General features: G+C 32.6%; 1 protein-coding gene across 5 annotated transcripts; it reads left to right on the forward strand.

Moving 5' to 3' along the window:
• The first annotated feature begins 625 nt into the window (after positions 1-625).
• Positions 626-19,172, forward strand: LOC108776339 (mediator of RNA polymerase II transcription subunit 15). 5 transcript variants are annotated; one of them, XM_018542939.1, is made up of 8 exons: positions 626-722; positions 6,004-6,160; positions 8,201-8,301; positions 11,130-11,209; positions 13,421-13,688; positions 13,766-13,785; positions 14,146-14,301; positions 18,019-19,172. In XM_018542939.1, the coding sequence occupies exons 2-8, from the start codon at positions 6,036-6,038 to the stop codon at positions 18,295-18,297; spliced, it is 1,029 nt and encodes a 342-aa protein (XP_018398441.1). In that variant the 5' UTR covers positions 626-722; positions 6,004-6,035; the 3' UTR covers positions 18,298-19,172. The 5 variants fall into 5 exon arrangements, with proteins under 5 accessions (XP_018398441.1, XP_018398442.1, XP_018398438.1 ...); XM_018542940.1 differs by having other exon boundaries at positions 14,149-14,301; XM_018542936.1 differs by lacking the exon at positions 13,766-13,785 and having other exon boundaries at positions 13,421-13,714.
• Positions 19,173-20,364: the final 1,192 nt, after the last annotated feature.

Consider the following 20,364-nt stretch of genomic DNA (forward strand, 5'->3'; position numbering starts at 1 on the left):
TTTAGTGCTCATTTTGTGCTAATTTGTGCTACAAAAACAATTTTGTATTATATGTTATGTAAAAGAAACGCGTGACTAAATTAGCTTAACATCAAGTTGACAGAACCATAAGAAAAAAAAACAAAATAAGCAAGAGATCTGAGTAATACTCATTTTATATTAATTAATTTGTGCTATTAAAGAAAAGAGTTAATATTTATATTGATCAAGAAATAATCTCTAATTGAACTGCAAACATTAGACTTTAAAGTAAAGTACCCTTTACGACGAGCAAAATCAGTCGCTACTTTCACAACAGAAGCAATATAATTTGTGTCGCTAAAATATGAAGTTTCAGATGTTGTGCTTCTGCCATTCCTTCGAAAACTACACCTGGGGCTTAAAAGTAAAGAATGTATCTTCGCCACGAATGGAATTTTATTACTCGCGAAAATGTAAAAGAGGATTCAATAAAGTGCTTAAAAAAAAAAGAGAGCTCGAGAGATCCACCGAATACAACGAGCATTAAAGAGGGAGAGAAACAGAGCATCTCGGGGATCGAAAATAACCGCGGCGGAGGAAGGTGTCGAGGGAATCGTACATGATTTCGGCAGTTCCGGGTGATGGAGGGGACCGACGACAGTTGTCTTCTACGGCTCTCCGGTGCTTTCGCTTTTTCGAGGATCCAGTGTGTTTCGCCACCCGAGGAGAACCCGCGTGCTCCACGTACATTCAGCGCGAAGGTAAGTGCGGCGTTTCTTGTTGATTCACGTTGAAATCTTCGTAATCAATCACGTGGAAAATAAAGATACGGGAGATCAGATGAAACAGAAAATCGCGAGGAAACAAATGGAAGAGACATTAGAACGAAACGAAAACGTAAAAAAGAAATCGAAACGCAGGTGATGCAGAGAGAAGTGTAAACAATTCATTGAAAAATGTGGCAGAATTGTATATAGGCGTGGAAAAAAAAAAACAATTAAATGATGTAGAAATTCAAAATATGGAAACTTGAGGGTATCAAAAAATAAACAGAAAATCTCGAACGAATAAATGAATAAACGTCTATATTTTTTTATAACACATGTAATTAGCAGCTTATACAATTATAGTTTGGAAAAAAAACTCAATGATTTATTATATATTCTCTCTCTTTTCCATAAATCCTTTGAGATTGATCGATCATACTGCCTTTCTCTCTTTCTATTATTGCAAAGTAACTGGCAAGGTAATCGACTTAATTACCATCTTGGCATTAACTATTTAATCGTCAACAGAAATGATTAATTCTTCTAATAATGATCTACAATGAGATTGATTTAATTGCTGGCTCCTTTTTTTCTTCAGTTTTTCGATAATTTATGACTCTAATTATATTATATTTCGCACGTAATATATCTTCATATATAAATTATATCTTTACCTAATTAATATATAAGTATTAATATAAATATTATCTTTACATAATTAATTCTTAAAATCAAGCAGTACGTTATAAACACTAGTAAATGAAGTATATAAAGCACAGTGATTATTTATATCATGAAGAAATTGTTTATATCGCTTCAGTCATTCTCGAATTAAACTACGGATGAGTCAGCAAGATGTATTGTCTAATTGTAAGAGGCAAATTCGCGCGCGCACGCGTTTAGCTAAATAACCTGTGTGATGTCCCATCAATACATATTCTATCAGTATGCCGCGACTTGCAGATGAAGATGGTGATTGAAATTTACACGACAACGCTCTCTCAACGCGACATCCTGTCTATTCACATTGCGCTTTAAACCATCGCATGTGAATTCGTCACAACACATCGAACGGGCCAAAAATTGTTATATGCATCCTGCCGTTGAAACAATCGGCCAAAAATAGGCGATACGTCACGCGTCATACCGACGAATCAATCCCGCAAAATGCGCAAAATTTATCTTTTCACGAAATTTGTTTGAAACTCTGCGAGAAAGTGGATTAAATTAACGAGTGACTATTAAATCGGTTTTATTACGAAACTAAAGGTGTAAAAGTGTATTAAATTTTAATACAAATTTATTTGAGTGCCGACTAAATATCTATTTACGATAAATAAATATTTGCTTAATAAAAAAATGTTAAATTAAATTTTTTGTTAAATGTTAAATATGAAATTAATAGTTCAAAATAAACTTATCTTTGTTTTAGTGAATATTTAGTTAGTACTATTTAAATAAAAAAATTTAATAAAATTTAGAATATTTTTTTCATAATGTAGATTTTGATAGTTTTATAGTAAATTATTTAAGAAGCTAAATTTAAATCAGTTTTATCAGAATTATAATTAAAAATCTTGATGAAACTGAATGTAACAGAATAATTAGAAAAATCTGAAGTATACAAAGTCAATTAAACTGTTATTTATAATTATTTAACATTAATTATAATTTTTATTATAATTAAAGGGCCTCATGTAACAAATAACTGACCTACATTTTATAAAAACAGAGTAAATTAACTCTAAATTTAAAATGATTAAAAAAATGTGCAGTATCATATGTTTGGCTATGTGGTTCAGTTCCATGTAACATTAATATTATCATATTATATATCAATATACATTAAATTATATCATTTACTTTGTTGCAGCAAGTCCTTCAATTTCATTTCTAAGGAATCATATACAGCGCGTTATCATAATTTATTTAATATCTTATAATAGCGGTCAAATATCGGCGTTTATTGATCCATACTTACTCCTCCATGAGGAATGATCGAGAATCTCGAGGAATCTATATTATTACTATTATATCGCGCGTATTAACATACGATTTTTTCTGGAATCTGGCATAGTGTACGCGCAAAGTGAAAAACTGGTCGAAGTGGATTTCGACGCGGTTGAGCAAAATCTGCCGTCGCGTCGTCCAAATGCCGCAGCTTGGAATAGATGCGAGTTATGTAAAGAAAATCAGTTGGTTCTCGTGGATTCCGGCAGACAAGGAAAGCAGTTATCCCCTGTGCATTTTCACAAATTTGCGAGAAAAAACTTTGCTTTAAGCGTTTATGCAGTTTGCACAACGTTAAATTTAAATCTTTCAACAATCTCAACATTTAGCGATTTTAATATTTAAGGCTGCAGATTTCACATTTAAAAAATATCTTATTAAAAATGGACGAATTAAAAGATTATATCAATCAGAAGTTCGGTTATCTCAACCAAAATTTAATAATTTTGATTCGCTTATTTTCAATCAGTATTCCAATTAATTCAATCAGACATTTTTTTCATAGTCATTTTTTCTCTATCAGTGTAACTTAATATTTAAATTTCGGTTCAATTAACTCTTGTTTCCAGTTCTAAAAATTAGAAAAATAATTTATAATCTGGTTTTATATTTATATATATTAAATACATATCTTTACGTCGATCAATTTGTATGACGGCTTTAATACGCATCAATGCATTCTGTGCGTCCGATCGTGCTATTACTGTTTATCTTTTTCTAATTCTCAAAATTCTATCGATTAGAATTTGAATATTAAAGTTTATTTCGACGAAAGATATGACCAATCAATCCTTCGGTGTTTATTTCAAAACTCGCGTGGCAATTTACGTGATTCTTATTAACAAGAAAAAAACACTGCGAGGAATTCGTCAACAAGCTTGGCATTGATTGATGAGAGCATCGGTTAATACGTGTTATTGTTAGATCGACATCGATGTCGGTCATTTTTTTTATCGCAGCGTACAAATTTTAATGTAATTCAATACGACCCGCGAGAAACGTGCTCCAAAAACTATAGGAGGGGGAAGAAGTAGAGATTTTGCGGACGATGTGTAGATATATTCGGAGGAATTTTGTAGGCAAAAATAACCGCAGTAGGCACCGGTGGCCGCCCAACAGGGACGCGTCAATGAGAATCTGAGATTTTCGGATGTTCAATTAGGTCTGTATTTTATCCAGGTACTAATCGAACGTAATCGAATGAAAAAAGAGGAAAACGCGCTGCTCATTGTTCACTTTTTGAAGATTTGTTTTTTAAATTAAATAAAATGTGATGTAATTGCTGTTAAAATAATAAACAAGCATTCTTAGAAGCTTCTCAGCAGGATTAAATTTAATTTATAAAAATATGACAAACATTTATTGTCAATTTCTTTGGGAAATAAGAATAACGGTATAACACGTGCAATTGTTTTGAAAATTTATTGTCGCAAGTACGATTTTGCATAAAAGTATCTTACAATTAAATTATATGAGATACTTAGCGAAAAAGAAGAAACACGAGAACAGCACTTTCGTGTTTATGACTAGAGGATATAAATACATTCCAAGTTATGAATAAAATGTGAAACGCGTATGAGATTGCAAGGAAAATGCTTTAAAAATAGATTGTTGCAATTCTACGAGGAGAAGTATTTAATAAAACGTATTCGATTTGTCTCTTAAAAAAAAGAAACAAGACATTTATAGCAAATATCAAGTATCAAGAAAAGAGTGGGCGTACATAGTCCTATTTAAAAAAGCGTTCGCGATCTTGATTGAACAGGGAGCCTTGAAGAAAAATTTTGCCACAATGGTTCTTGAGAATCATTTAATTCGTCTTTAATTGGACTTTGATGAAAGAAAATAAAGAACTCAAAATTCCATAGCTGATTGTGAAGATTGATTTATTAAAAAATGGAGTAATTGATTAAGAAACTTTAGGTATGTATGGTACAACAAATAATTTTACTTATTACTATTATTGTTCTGATTGTCAGAACTCATATTGTCAACATTTTGTGTGTTTAATTTACCATGTATCATTTTTTTAATTCTTTTATTTATGCAGTTGAAGATTAGAGATAGAGGACAGCAATTTTGTAGAAGTATATTTATCCCTAATTCCATGTTTTTTTTTTTATGAAAAGTGGGATGAGAGAGAAGGATTGCTCTGTCTACTAAATTGCAAACAGACAATTTTGTGAGAAATAGAATGATTGGAAAAAAAGATAGGTATCTGCCTGAAAAAGTTTTTTTATGGAACCAATCTATAATGATTTTATTATCTTCAACTGTTAAAAAAAAGTCCATGAAGCTCAAAGATCTATTATTTTCAATTAGTGAGGGGGACAGTGGAAGGCGGAGGCGATTCGAAAATCGGCCGAAAGTTACATACACTTTATGTATGTTCACTTTGTACTGGCATCTTTAATTATAATAATATATCAGTTACTTTTCATGGTAATTATTATTATTAGATAAAAAGGTTTGAATTTTTAAGTATCTCCTTTTTTGAACATGGCTTGAACTTTTTATTTTTATGATATTATTTTTTTCGGATATTATTTACTTTAAAACTTAAACATATAATTGTTACTATATCTTTTTCTCTGTGTGTATATATTATGGACAAGAAATACGGCTTATCTTTCTCTCTTTTGTCCACATTGAACGCGCTATCTTTCAACGTGTGCGTCCCTACACGAATTTCTTGGCACGAGACCAGAAATTTAATACACACTTTCTAATAAGCCATAGAATCCGTTGATTGCATCTCACGGAATTGAATAGCCAAACGCAATCACTGAATGATGTTGAACGATAGCTCGTGGCCCACTTACCAAAATTGTTTTTGCTCTTCAGGTTCATACAACTTACGATCGAGTAGAGTAAATAATTAAATTGAAGTATACATGTCAAAGCAGAGAATTGCTCGGTTTGTCACGTAAATTCGTCTCTATCGCATCATGACAAGTTAATGATCATAATTCTTCACGACTATTTAATAAGTAGTTTTATATATTATTACTCCTATTGTTTTATTATATATTTAATATGATTTAACATTGTTGACAATCTCTTTACCGAAAAAAAATTTAACATCAATTATAGATGCTCTCTTTTCATTTTCTATTTAAAGTTTGGATGTATTACATAAATTTTAGTATCTAATAATTAATACCAAATTACTTTTTAATAAATATAGACACTAAAACCTAGGCTTCTAAAATATTAGGCATCTTGTGTATCGTTTCCTTTTTACAATTATATTCTTTTGTTACAGTATAAACGCGAGAGATTAATTAAGGCACCAACATGACTACGCAGAAAGCGAGATTTGTAAACAAACAGTTCAACTCTCCTATCAATTTGTATTCGCCTCAGGCGATACAGGAAACTCTGGATAGACAAACTCAAGTTTTGGCTAACGGTGCAGTCGGGTAAGTTGTGCCAAATAAAAGAATAAATAAGGTAATCTTAATATAATTAAGATTATAAAGTGAAACTGTAAGTTAGAACTAGTGGTATAGCAATAAAGTTTAGTAAATGTTATGAGAAAATAAACATTACTTAATTAACATAAATGATCTTATTGTCCAAATTACTTAGTCCCCTCCTAGAGACAATATATTACTGACAATATTTATTCAGCTTACACACGTTCATGAAGTTTCCGCATCTGCACGAACATTATCGACAGTGTATTGTCTCTAGAAGGAATTACTTTGAAAGACAGTGAAGGTTTGCATAATAATTAAGTGGTGTGCGTGTACGAGCGTGCATATTCACTTTCTCCTGACATTCCCCGAATTTTATTACCATGTAAACAAAGAAATAGTATATGCATGTGTCTTTTTTCCCTCGTAATAGGATTTTGATAAAACCGCGATGAAATTCTGCTATAAAGTCTTCACTTCAACCTAAATACCCTTGACCTATTCCGAAATAATTCAGATCCCGCAAGTGAATCGTCAATTGACTTGGATGACAGACAAGCGAAACCACGTGGCGAATTTGAACTTGGGCCCGGCGACCACCTTGCGTCAATCATCAGCTAGTGGTTCACGTCATGCAATCGTTTGTGTATCGGCCGATGTCAATTGGTTCGCGCGACGACGCCGATTGCATGAATCAGCCGTCGGCGTCGATTCCGTTCAGTTATTTTCGGCGGACTGAATCTTCGGCCGTTTGGAAATAAACAGCCTGCGCGGAACCGACGCGATGGCTCGCACCACTGCGTCTCGTCTTGGTACTGTTAGTTTTGCGTTTGATGGACCGTAGATCCGCGCCAGTTCTGTCTCTGTGAAGTTAGCACCTCATTATCAAAAATTGAAAATTTTGATAACAGTTCTGCTTGCACCCTCAATAGTTCTACAGTTCCTGAATCCTGAGTAGTACCAACCATTAAATATTTTTAAATAAATTTTTAGTATAAGAGCTAGTCTCTCAGTTTTCAAAATAATTAATCTTTATTTCGCCGTTTTTTTTTTGTATTGTAAAAAGTTATACAGCTCTTGATAAGTTTTAGTGACACTACCGGCCTTTTAAATATGTTTAAACAATTTTTTAATTCAAACGCTGACACCGAATGTCAAGAGTAAATTACATCTAGAAAGACAGTCCTGGCAGATTTCGGCTTTTTCCGAAAGTTCTACAATAATTTGAAAGATTTACGCAGGTTTCGACCGAAGTACTAATCGTTTAATATGATCATTAAACAGCTTTTTAAACCATGCGATGGTACCGCACGTCAAGAGCAAAGAACCTCTAAACATCAATTACATAGCTGACTCTTCGATCTTTTTGTGACAGTTCTACAACAGTTTCAAAAACTTATGCAGGTTTTCACCATAGTATTCATCGTTTAATATGTTTAAACCACTTTTTAATCCGCGCGTTGGAACTTAACGTCAAGTGCAAAAGTTTCATTATAAATTTTTCTTTATACCATTTATTATAAGTATAACATTTGTAAAATTAAAACTTCATTCATTAATAAAATAGATTAAAAAATTACTTACAATTTTTCTTTTATTTTCACGGATTTCACATGAATTACAGAATCAACCCCCTAGAATGGACTACTGATAGCAGTGGTCGAGGTTACACTCTTTCTATCCCCATTACTGCCAGCAGTCCATTCTAAATGTCGATGGTCACACTGTATATAACGAACAAATTTGGTTGTCTTTTTTATCATAATCTCAAGGAGCTCGGATATAACACATTTGTGAATCTCAAAACACACGTATTATGTATATTTGTAGATTATTATTATATATATAAATATATATGTATATAATATCTATTTAATTTAATTTGGATTGCAAATAATATCCGTATTATGTTAACATATAATATATAGGTGCATTGCTTTTTGATTCAATATTAGTAAAATTTTTTTGTAGTTTTATGAACAGCATTCAAAATACTATTAGCAAGCCGAGCTTATAGAAATATCTCTCTCTCGATCCTTTCAGGATCGACTTCAGTCAGTTGGCCAAACCAGCGAACTTGCAGAACAGCGCGGTTCTACGTATGCTCGAAGAAGAAGAAATGAGACAGCGCGGTGATCAACCCGGTAAGTAAAGAATTGTCTCTTCAAAATTTACATATTCCTAAAAAGTGTAATTTAAGATTAGAAAGATCATAATATTTTTTTATGTCCACAATTTAATTATATGTCCAAGTTTAATAATATATATGTCTAAGTTTAATTATAATAGTATATAATAATAGTATATTATAATTAAACCGATAATACGCTTGTTTTCCTGCTGGATTGCTAGTTGGATCAGTATCTTGCTATTGTATTGATTGCGATGTTAACAATGCAGCATTGCAACCAATACAATAGCTAAAATCTAGTCCAGTTACCACAAGCTACAATGATTTTCTTTTTTTTTCTATAGGAAAATTGATATCGTGTAAAAACAAATATTGGCTTTAGGTCGATCTGTTTTATTCAAACGCGTACAATTCATGCAATAAAGTGTATTGTCTGAGCCTTAAGGGATCTTAAACTCATCTGTTTTATTGTTCCATTAAGGTCAATTAATTATACACATACGAATATACGATATTTATGAGTCATTGTATATATATAATTTCATATGCATTTTAATATATATACATACTTATTTAAAAAATAATTGATTAAATAGACGACTTTAGATTCCCCTTAGAGCTTTAAGAACGATGATGAGTCACAGATACAAATATTATCAGTCATAAATCACCTAGTCTAGGGCAACATCAGCTCTTTGAGTTAATGTCGCTATCATTGGCAACACGTTTTCGATTTAGCATGACATAACCATTATTCTTTGGCCACAGTTCAAAGGCGCGAGTTCACCAGATTAACAACGTGTTTTCGCAAAATACACGAGCACCTCAGTCCACCAAACACCGTATACATTGTTTTCGAGAAAGACTCTTTTTGTGAAATACGCCGCATTGATTCGCCTCCCAAAAGTTGACCTCAATTAGAGCAGAGAATTATTGTATTCTAATGTCGCTATAATAACCGAAGTTTAACTTATTTCTTGTTTCTTTCTAATTCTAGAATTGAAAAAAAAAAGATAAAAATAAGTTAAACCTCTATTAAGAGTTAACCATGCGGTGTAAAACTGGATCTAAGGTAGATAAGGAATAAATTAAACTTCGGTTAAGAGGTAACCATGAGTTGTAAAACTGGGCGTTACTAATTTTAGAGTAGATGCTAAAGGCTAATTAATTAACAAGAGAAATATGACAATTGCGCTATCTAATTATAGTTGAGATGAGGTCGGTAACATAAAAAAAAATGTTGCATTATCAATGATTTTTCAGAAAAACAAATTTTGCACTCGCAATGCCACGGCGCGTCCGGTTAAGGATATAGCTTAAAGCCTTAAAGCTTATAGACTGTTAAAGAGCGTATAGATTATTAAATCGTCTACGATATGTACAGATCTCTCGAGATGTTTTTAATAATTCTTTTCAATACTGTTAAATCTAGTGTCAAATTTAACTTATTTAACATAATTGTAAGTCGCCACTGCTCAATTATATCATTATTTTATACTAAAACAATAGTTATTTTTGACACTATACAGTAGTATAGTATTTGAACTATACACATACAGAATCAAATTGACACGATATAGTATCAAAATTAACTATCATTTTAGTATAAAATAAATAATATATTTAGTAAAAACAGTGGCGAATTAAATTAAGTTAAATTTCATATATATATTATAGACTTAAAAGAAAAGGACGCTCCCACTCTAATCGGGCACAATGTCAAGCCCCACTCTTTGGCTGGTCACCAGAAAAGTTCTAAAATCGGTAGCTAGCTAGTTTCCGCGATAATGAAAGGTACAGGTAACTTTGCATAACGTTAGTAGTTGGCGGGTATCCGTTTTGGCAGAGTCGTGTTCTTGATCGCTGTGGCGGCTGAATCAGCGAGTTCGCTGGGAATCGTATCGGTATGTGGACGCACAGAATCCAGGTGGATTTATTAATTCCCAGGAAACATACGTTCGTATTTTGCGCGATTATATATATACCATATATGTATATATATATATACATATATATATATATATATATATATAACGATGCACGACCCCATATGGATATAGTAATATTCAGCAGCCCGGCGACATGCTCGCGGTGCGCGCGATCGATAATATACGTATAATACGAGAGCTGCGTAATACAATTAAATTAAAATTTTTGTGTGAATAAAGTTGGATCAAGTGTGTCATTGATGAAAATCGATGACGATGGTCCGATGACAATAAAAAATCACGATTAAATAAATATACGCGATATTGGTGATTGACGACGTCAGTGACATGACAGATAAATGAGTGACTTTTTTTATCGTCTATTTATCGAAATCAATCTTGCTTTACAATTTTAGAATGAGAAATTTGGTAGTACGATATCAATTTTTTCTCAAATTTACATTAATTTACGTCAAAAATACTATTTTTACTTTCTCGTTTAACACTAGAAGTCTTAACGTTTCTTACTCTTAAATAAACACCAAGCGAATAAATTATTGCTTATGGGAAAATAAAGAAAGTAATAAAAAACCAAATATTTCAAAGGACATAATTATTGGAAAGTCAAAAAATTTCAGAATCTTATCTTTTATATACACAAGAAATAAAATTTTAATTATTTAAAATATAGAAATAGTCAATAATAATCGCTTAATACTTTTAATGTTAGAGTCTTATTTTTAAAGAGACTTTAACATAAAACATAATATCTGTGCATGTAATAATCCAAGCAAATTTATCTAAATCTAATTAATTAATACAGATATATTGTGATCATAAACTTAAGAAATCTCATAAAACGGATCTTTGCCAAACGAATCTTTGTCTATACAAAACTCTATTATTATCTTAGGTCTTAAACGAGTAGCTTGGCCACCGCCTCCAGAGGATCAAGACTTCGACTACATTGAACAAGCTCCCGTCCAAGCGAAGGTAATATAACAGATAATAAGATACGTGTGTACATAGTTTCGCGCTAAAAAATTAGGTTCGTTTTGTTCCATCATTACACACTGCTTCAATAAAACAAGAGGCAGTAATAAACAAAATTTGCAACTTTTTTTAAATAGCAATACAAATTAATTCACTGAAAGTGAAATGATGATAAAATATTGTGATAAGAAAAAAATTAATTGCATTATGATATAATATTTATTACAAAAATATTACATACAAAATTAAATATTGATCCATAAAGGTCTACTGTCTTTTCTTTTATTGGCGCAATTCTTTAAATACTTTAAAGTAAATTTCACTTCAATAAAATGAAATCTCACTTTAAAGAATTTAAAGAGAACATCATTTCGTATAGAGGAGATGAGGATATAGACGAGCATATAATGAAGCAATTAGATCATAACATTTTCAAGAATCTCCGAAAGGACACGGATATACTTTTGAATGTTTACTTGTTGCATTCTTTTTTCGTAATATTTTTTATCTCCATTTAGTGCGATAACTTCTCCTGCATCTTGCCATGCGTGTAGAGTGACTGCAACGATGTTACGTGTTTCTTTTATGTATTGTTCACGTTCGTTCTTCTCTGTGTACGCATATTAGTTTTCGGAGCAGAGATGGAGAACAAGTACGCAATATATAGCGCAAATTTCTAAGTTAAGTTAGCAATGTTGGCTAGCGTATTTTTTGATAAAATTGAAATTTATTTCAAGTAATTTTTTAAAATTGTCATTAAATCTTGGAATAATTATATTGCAAATAAAAAAAATCAACTGAAATATTATGTTTAATGACGGATAAAATAAAATTTTGTAAGAAATAGGAATCAAAGGTCCATAACGATTAAGTTGGATCTTTGCTACTCATAATATAATGTGATTTAATATATGTGTATATATATATATATAAGTCTATATATAAATTTATATATATATTTAAAAAATAACTACATATATATATATATATATGTGTATATATCATATTTGTAATTATTTTTTTAACTGCACGAAATTTTATCAGACTTAAAAACACAGCTAAACTGTCGAAATAATATCACAATTAAATTTTGATGCTTAATAAGCATTTGTTAGAGAGATTTTAATATAATAGAATTCTTTTAATATAATAAAAATCTGTAAATAAATTTACTTATTACGAAAAATATTACCTTCGCGGAAGTCGAACCCGTATCTCTTGCATTTCCTTGCGAAAAAGGCATTCAAGGCCTAGAATTGGATCTTTAATTCCTATTTCTCATATTGTTTAAATTTTTGTAACTTTTGTAACAATTATAATAATCAATATACATTATTGTTTTATTAAACGAAAAATCGATACGACATGTTCCATCTCTGACTCACACTCGTGCACGATTGTGAATATCGATATCGTTAGAAAATTTACTATACGAAGCGGCACCCGAATATCGTATTTCTTGAGCAAATCCGCCCATTGCGGTCGTCGAGGCAGGTCTACCGATTAATTATTTGCAGGAAGCAAAAAAAATTAAACGATTGTTGTCAAATTGGAGCACATCCTTTTTGATAAAACCGACGATGCTTGGCTCGAGCGAATCACGGTCAGATTTTGGAAAATTTTTAATCTGAATAATCGAGAACAATATGAATTAATTCGATTATAATTAAAAAAATCAATTTTCTACCCTCACTAGTACAGTTTGAATGTTCTACATAATTATTTTGATAATTGAATAACATTATTTTCTATATCTAACTAATTTGAATATACTTTAGCAACATTTTTTTTTCGGAAAAATATATTAATTTTACTTGTACACAAAAATATTTTTTTATCTAAATTCTTAATGATAATTCGAGATTTAATGATAACTATTATAATCTCTTTACTTTGATACTATTATCACTTATCAGATGGTCATTTTTTATACATCAATTCCATAAATCTCCTTTCCATTCTATTTATTCAAATTATCAGCTTCTAATTTTTTATTGTGCAAATAGTGTTAGTAACATTAATGACTTGAGAAACGTTCAGTATCGAAAAAAATGATTTAAATAATACGTTATAGATATATAAGAATGATATAGGTATCGCATTATTTCTCGCAAACCTTCGCATATCATCATCTCTCTCCTTTCTGAGACGATAGACACTATTTCATGCATTCGCTCGAGCCTACAAAATTATTTGTTTTCCTCTGGTAAGACCCGTGGGTACGGTGAATTCGGCTCATACCAGAGCAGTCCCTCGTCGGGTCCGTCACCCCAACCGTCCTCGACGGTCGCACGGTCATCGACACAGAGCGCCGTCCCGTCGTCCCCGTCACCGATTAGTCCTGGCGGCACGCTCCTGCGACAGCCCTCATACTTCCAACAACAGCAGACGAACCTCAGGAGCTGGGCGCCTGTGACACCTCCGGCAACCTCGCCACTCTCTCAACAGCATCCCCTATTTCCGAGCCAACAACAGCAACAGCAACAACAAATCCAGCCTTGGCAGGTAAGTGATGCTTGTATAAACGTGGCTGATGGTCAGTCCTCCGCAATTTTGAACAAACCCAGCCTTGGCAGGTAAGTGATGCTTGTATAAACGTGGCTGATGGTCAGTCCTCCGCAATTTTGGGAGAGGAACCGGTGATGAGAGCGGTAAGGAACGATGGCACGTGGCAATCGCTTGCGATCTTGGATGTAACGTCGTCGCTGTTGATGTTTATGCGAGAGATATATTATTAGTTATGCATGCTCCTCTTCCTCCCTGTTTCTCGCACTCAGAATCATGTACTCAGAATCATATGCGGCGTGAGACGATTTTAGTCAAGCGAGGATGATTTGCAGAATAGCAACTGGTACGATCGTAAATGTCTTCGCGTGGGTATGACACACTCACGACAGTGGGCGATCTTTATCACTATGTCCTTTGCATTTTTCCAGCAGCATCCCCAGGATCCGTACGACCGGACACCGCAGAGACAGCAGCAACAGCAGCAGCAGCAGCATAATCTATCTAATTATTATACACCCACCCCTGCGGTGTTCGAAGCACCACCCTCTACTATCGTCCTTCGTCCTGAGCCGCCTATCTCGCAGGTGAGAATTTAGTAATGAAAGCTTACAGGAAACTTACTTAAATGTCTTCACCAAATAATTACCCAAGAATAATTATCTAAAAATAATTATTATCACACTAAATCAAGAGAAAATTAAATATCTTCATTTTATCGTCATAAAAGTCAAAATGATGATTTTAAAATTGTTTATTGACATTAAGAATCAAAGTAATTTTAATTTTTTGTTGATTTTTATGTGTCCTTAGCTGAGTATTCATACAAAAGTCATAATAATATCATAAGAATACTATCTTATTTATTACTTAAAATAAATGTCCTAGTTTTTTTATCATTTATTAAAGAAGCAGTTATTAATAAGTATTTGTAAATATAATTCATAAAATAAATATTTTAAACAAATCATTGATGTATTATATCTGTATATATCAAAACTTTAGAGTCGTGTAATATTTATTAGTAAATAAAATTTATAATACAATGAGTTGAAGTATAGTATATTATATGATTGGCATTAATCTTTAATTATTTTAAGAACAAGTGATTTTTTTAGAATGAAAAAAGACCTTCTTAATCACTTTTTGAGAATAATATCTTACATTACGTTTGATATTATGTTACAACTCGCGTGCAACTATCATCCGGCCAAGAATAACGCGGTAAAATATTACGCGAGTTTCCGAAACGTCGCGTTTAATATCAGACGTGGGTTGTACGATGCGATACAATATTTTTGCGAGAATATTCGCGAGAGATTTCTAGCGAGAGCTGCCTTTGGCAGCATATCAGTCGTTAAATATACGTCGTCGTCATTCCGGCAGCATCGATTACATCTACCTTGTTCGAAACTTCTAAGAATATCCCTGAATATTTAAATGTTTCAAAATATCTAAATGTTTCTAATCTGATCCACGACTTCGAAATACATATAAATATAAAAGAATAATATACAATACAATTTTTACGTCACTATCCGAAAAGAACAGCCAAAATAAAGTCAAGATGATATCATATTGAGTGCAAGGAGATTGAACAACGCATATATATCTTTTAGTCTCTGTGAAGTTAACACCTCAACTTCAAAAATCGGAAATTTTGATAACAGTACTGTTTGCACCCGCAATAGTTCTACAGTTCCTGATAGGTCTTATTAATAGTACCGTTGTTTAGACCAAAATTTAAAAAAAATAAAAATATGCGGTGCTAACTTCGCGTGGTACCGCAAGATTCGAGAAAGTCGATTTTCTTGACGGAATCTTACAGTACTCGAGGAGTACTACAATTCCTGATCGATTGTAACAATAGTTCCGACGATTAAATATTTTTAAATAAATTTTAAAAAAAGTGCTAGCACCTCAAGTTTTGAAATAATTAATTTTTGTTACGCTATTTTTCTCTATTCGAAGAGTACTACAGTTCCTGATAAGTTTTTAGTGACACTACCGGTCTTTTTAATATGTTTAAACAATTTTTTAATCTTCGCGCTGGCACCGCACCTCAACAGTAAAGTACCTTTAAACAGCCACAGTACTGGCTGACTTTTTGGCTTTTCCCGACAATACTACAATAGTATCGAAATAAGGAAAGTAGCAAAAATTGAAAGCGTTAAAGTTGACGACTACTCAGATTAGGAAATCTGTCACATGGACATAGTGTAATGCTTGCGTTCGGGGCGGTGTAGCCGCTCCGAACAAAGAAAAAATAACATTCTAGAAGTTACAGCCTAAACAATGGGCATTATGAGCACGTTCAAGTTGATAAAGGCGGCTAGCCTGCTCGCTGAGCAAATGAACATAATTAATTATTACTTATCGGCAAGCGTACCTAGCCACTTTGCCGTCTTGAACTCGCTCAATATCCGCTTGGAATATTCCTAACCCATGAAGACTGTGGGGTGTGAGAATAGTCGTTTTAGAAGCAATAAAAACCCATTTGGAATTCGTAGTATGAGGACAGTATTTCTAATTCCGCGTAAGATTCAGATAAGTGCATATCAGTAATTATAATTTGACTTCCGCACTTCAAGAATCAATAAAAATGAGCTTTATAAATATTATCCTCATAGTATTTACTTGGGTGTTTTCAAAGCAGTAATATTTTGTGTTTTTGAAGCACGAAAATAAAAGTACGTACACACATAGCGCTCATATCAAGTCGAGATATAACAGATATTCTAATCTATGTCTTGCATTTTAACGCTTATAATAACTCGGTTCACAAGGCCGACCGCCGCAATTTTCTTACAAATTCTTTTGTTTTGAGTGAAAACGCGTCGAATGAGTATATTATTTTTATCAAGATTTAAGGGAGGGAGGGTTATTCTAAATAATTGCCCTTTTTCTTTTTACATCATGCATGCATAATTTATGAACCACGTTCACTTTTAACGGTACAATTTTATCAGCATGTCATAAGAATGAACGTGGTACGTGGTACATAGTTTCCGCAGCCGCAGTTCGAAAATGCAGGACGTTGGTGTCGCTAGTGTACGGGGGTTAGAATTGAGGGGTTGGATCCTATAAGGGGCGATACGCGTGGATTTCGCGGGATAAGTATTATCAGCAGGGCTAATTTTGGACATCGCTCTAATTTCAATTTTGACGACTGATTCTTATAGAAAATTTCATGGTGCATCTTTTTGGTCTGTAAATCAAATTTGTAAATTTTTTTGTTTTCAAGTTATAAAAACAAAAAAAGTAATTTTTTAAATAAAAAAAATTCAATAGATTTTTATGTTCAATTCACCATATCTCAGTCATAAATATGAATTTTTTTTTTTTGAAATTTTAACAGGATAAACTTCAATATGTTTCTTGAAATATAGACCATATAAAAAGTTTTCGAAACATTTTACCGCGCGCGGTTCAAATACCGCACAATGCTCGAGCGACATTTGATCTGCGCGCGGGGCGGTGTGGTGAGGGGGACAGCGGAAGGCGGAGGCGATTCGAAAATCGGCCGAAAGTTACATATACTTTATGTATGTTCAATTTGAACTGGCATCTTTAATTAATAATACAACAGTTACTTTTCGTGTTAATATATTATTATTATTAGATTAAAAGATTTACATTTTTGAGTATCTTTTTTTTTGAACATGGCTTGACCTTTTCATTTTTATGATTTAAAGTTTATCCTGTTAAAATTTCAAAGAAAAATATTCATATTTGGCTAAGATATGACGAGTTGATTATCAAAAATCTATTGAAATTTTTTCATTAAAAAAATTACTTTTTTTATTTGTATCTTGAAAACAAAAAAATCACAAATTTGATTTAAAGACAAAAAAGATGCGCTATGAAATTATCTTGAAACAAGAATCAGTCGTCAAAATTGAAATTAGAGCGATGTCCAAAATTAGCCCTACTGACAACACTTATCCCGCGAAATCCATGCGTATCCCCTTATAGAATCCAATCCCTCAATTATTAGAAGCATCGGACTGTGTTCGGAAATATTACGAGTACTTCCTTGTATCATCTTATTCTTATTTAACATTGAATGAATAACAAGGATGAGATGAAACTCGGAAAACCTAGATGATATTTCCGAACGCAGTCTTACAGGAAGAAGGCCGAGATGGGTATAGTTTCAGGTTTCTCTTTGGACTGCGTTCGGAAATATCATCCGAGTACCTCCGTGTATAGTCTTACCCTTGTTTAACATAGAATGAACAACAAGGATAAGACGATACTAGAAGAAACCTTCCGAACGTAGGCTTGGCTTTATTGATTTACAGGCACCAGCGATGGTATACCAGGCCCAACCCGCAGCAACGAAAGCTCCAACAACAGGCAATATGCGAGGAGATATGAAATGGCCACCGGCATCCGTGAAAGCCCAGGTCGAGGCGGAGAACCGTGCCAGGATGGAGCTCGCAAAGGGCCCTGCTTTCAGGCCTCGTCGAGTGCACAAGGACTATAGCGGTTTTTTCGCGCAACACGCCCTAAACAGCAGCTACCCGGGCTATCGAGCACCTCCGGGCACCCAGTACTTCACTCCGACTTATCAGCATTAGCAATCAGTATTCCGTTTCCAAGCAACGCATTCGAGCACAAGGTGTCGTCCTGAGTCTCTCATCGATTGGGATGCTCAGGACGCTGTTTGCGAATCTTAACGAAAATCGCAAAAAAGCCAAAGAAATATATATAAGAACTAATTTCTTCGTGAATAGAAGAAACACGACTGTAAAAAAAATTCGACGCAGAATTTCATCCTGCAACATAATTTCGTCTTTCCATTTTTTTTTTTTTTTTCCATTTAGAAGTCACGTTTCTATGCACGTATATTATTGTGCTGCAGCCCTTTCAGAATGTAATTCAATTAATATTAAAAAGAAATTCCACTTCATGCGTTTCTCAGATTTTTAGAGACTTTCGATCTGGATTTCGAGCTTCAACGAACCTGTATTCTGTATTATATACAGAAACTGAACGATTGTCTTTCATCTTTGCAGGATAGCGTAAACTAATAACAATAATTAATTATCGAAAACATTTTACAGCATTCGGTTTATTATTCAAACATCGTTCAGAGTTCTCACACTTGTGAGCGTCGCGTTCTTCTATTTTTAATCTGAAAATATAAGAACTTATTTGTCATTACTAATGTATTTATTTGTTTAAAACATTTATTTTATTTTTTCACGCGAGAAACTGCTTTCTTCGAATCTAAAAATTCCTTTTTGTACGAAGACATCTTCGGTTTGGGAATTTCTGATCTAGATGGACTCAATGTTGTGATAGAATTAACGCTGCGCGCGCGCGCGAACAGATTTCACAGATTTACAAGACTAACGCTTGCCATACGAATCGCAAGAGTGGCGGATCGCAAAGAATAATGTAGCAGCAGATTGTGCTTTTTACTGCGAAGGCCATGACGATATGGAAAAAATAACGATCATCGAATACAAATAAAAATCCACGAAATAAACGATCGAATCATACAATCGGAATACAAAATAATGTATTCGGAAAAAAAGTAATATGTATCGAATCACTGAAATGCGACGCATTAAGCAGACAGTGCGACTTGGCAACGATCTGCCCGTTGACTAATTGACGAATAATTTTTAATAATGTAACAAATTGATGCGAATAAATAAATATTATAATTTATGCTAGGCAATATCCGGCAATTATTATTATAAACTATACTTAAAAATATAATAGGTATATATACATATTAAAATTTAATGAAATCTAGAATATACAAGAGATAAATAACAATTTTTATTTTTTTCTGTTTACTTCCGAGAATACAAAATACGTGTTATCTAATTGTAAGTAACAATTTACAAAATCTTTTCTATACCAAGTTTTGTAAAAAAAAAAAATGTAGCTCGAAAGGGCAATTTAAGTCGTCTAAATCACTCTCCAAAAAGTGCATGGCAATAAAACCAAAAATATTTGATTATTAAAAAATGCTTCTTTCAGCAATGTTATTTTATCACTATAACGTCATGTGTATGTGTGTCATGTGAAGTTACTGTACTAATTTGACATATATATATGTATATATTTGTTTCTATAATACATCTTAAATCCTTACATATATATATGGCAAGCCCAAAAATATACTCTGAAATTAACATGTTCTACAGAAAATATTAAATATGTCTTTTAAAAGTTATGGAATTTATCTGCTTTGTAGCGCGTAAAAAAGAATTCTTATTAAACTAGGTAACTTTCCTTGAGTATCATTCTCTCTTGACTATTTCAAGTACATTTATAAATTAACATTATGCATTTCTTTCTCCTCACAGTTAATCGATAACTTTTTATATATAGCACGTATTAACTTTAAAATTTCTTTGTAACAAATATTGCACACGCGATATAGATGTAATATTCTACAATTATTTTACATATAAAATTTACACTAATAATTATTATAATTGACGTTAACATTCAATTTCATTTTTATTTCGTATTACACTTTAACAAGAATGAATATTAAACATTTGTCAGAATGCATATCAAATAATATTATTAGTAAATTTTATATAATAAAAATTGATGTTACAATCAGTTAAATTTAAATCAAAAGCATGAGAGAAAGAAAGACATTTTTATTTTCAAATAGT

This window comes from Cyphomyrmex costatus, unplaced genomic scaffold, assembly GCF_001594065.2.
Source record: "Cyphomyrmex costatus isolate MS0001 unplaced genomic scaffold, Ccosl1.0 scaffold35, whole genome shotgun sequence".
Classification (NCBI taxonomy): domain Eukaryota; kingdom Metazoa; phylum Arthropoda; class Insecta; order Hymenoptera; family Formicidae; genus Cyphomyrmex; species Cyphomyrmex costatus.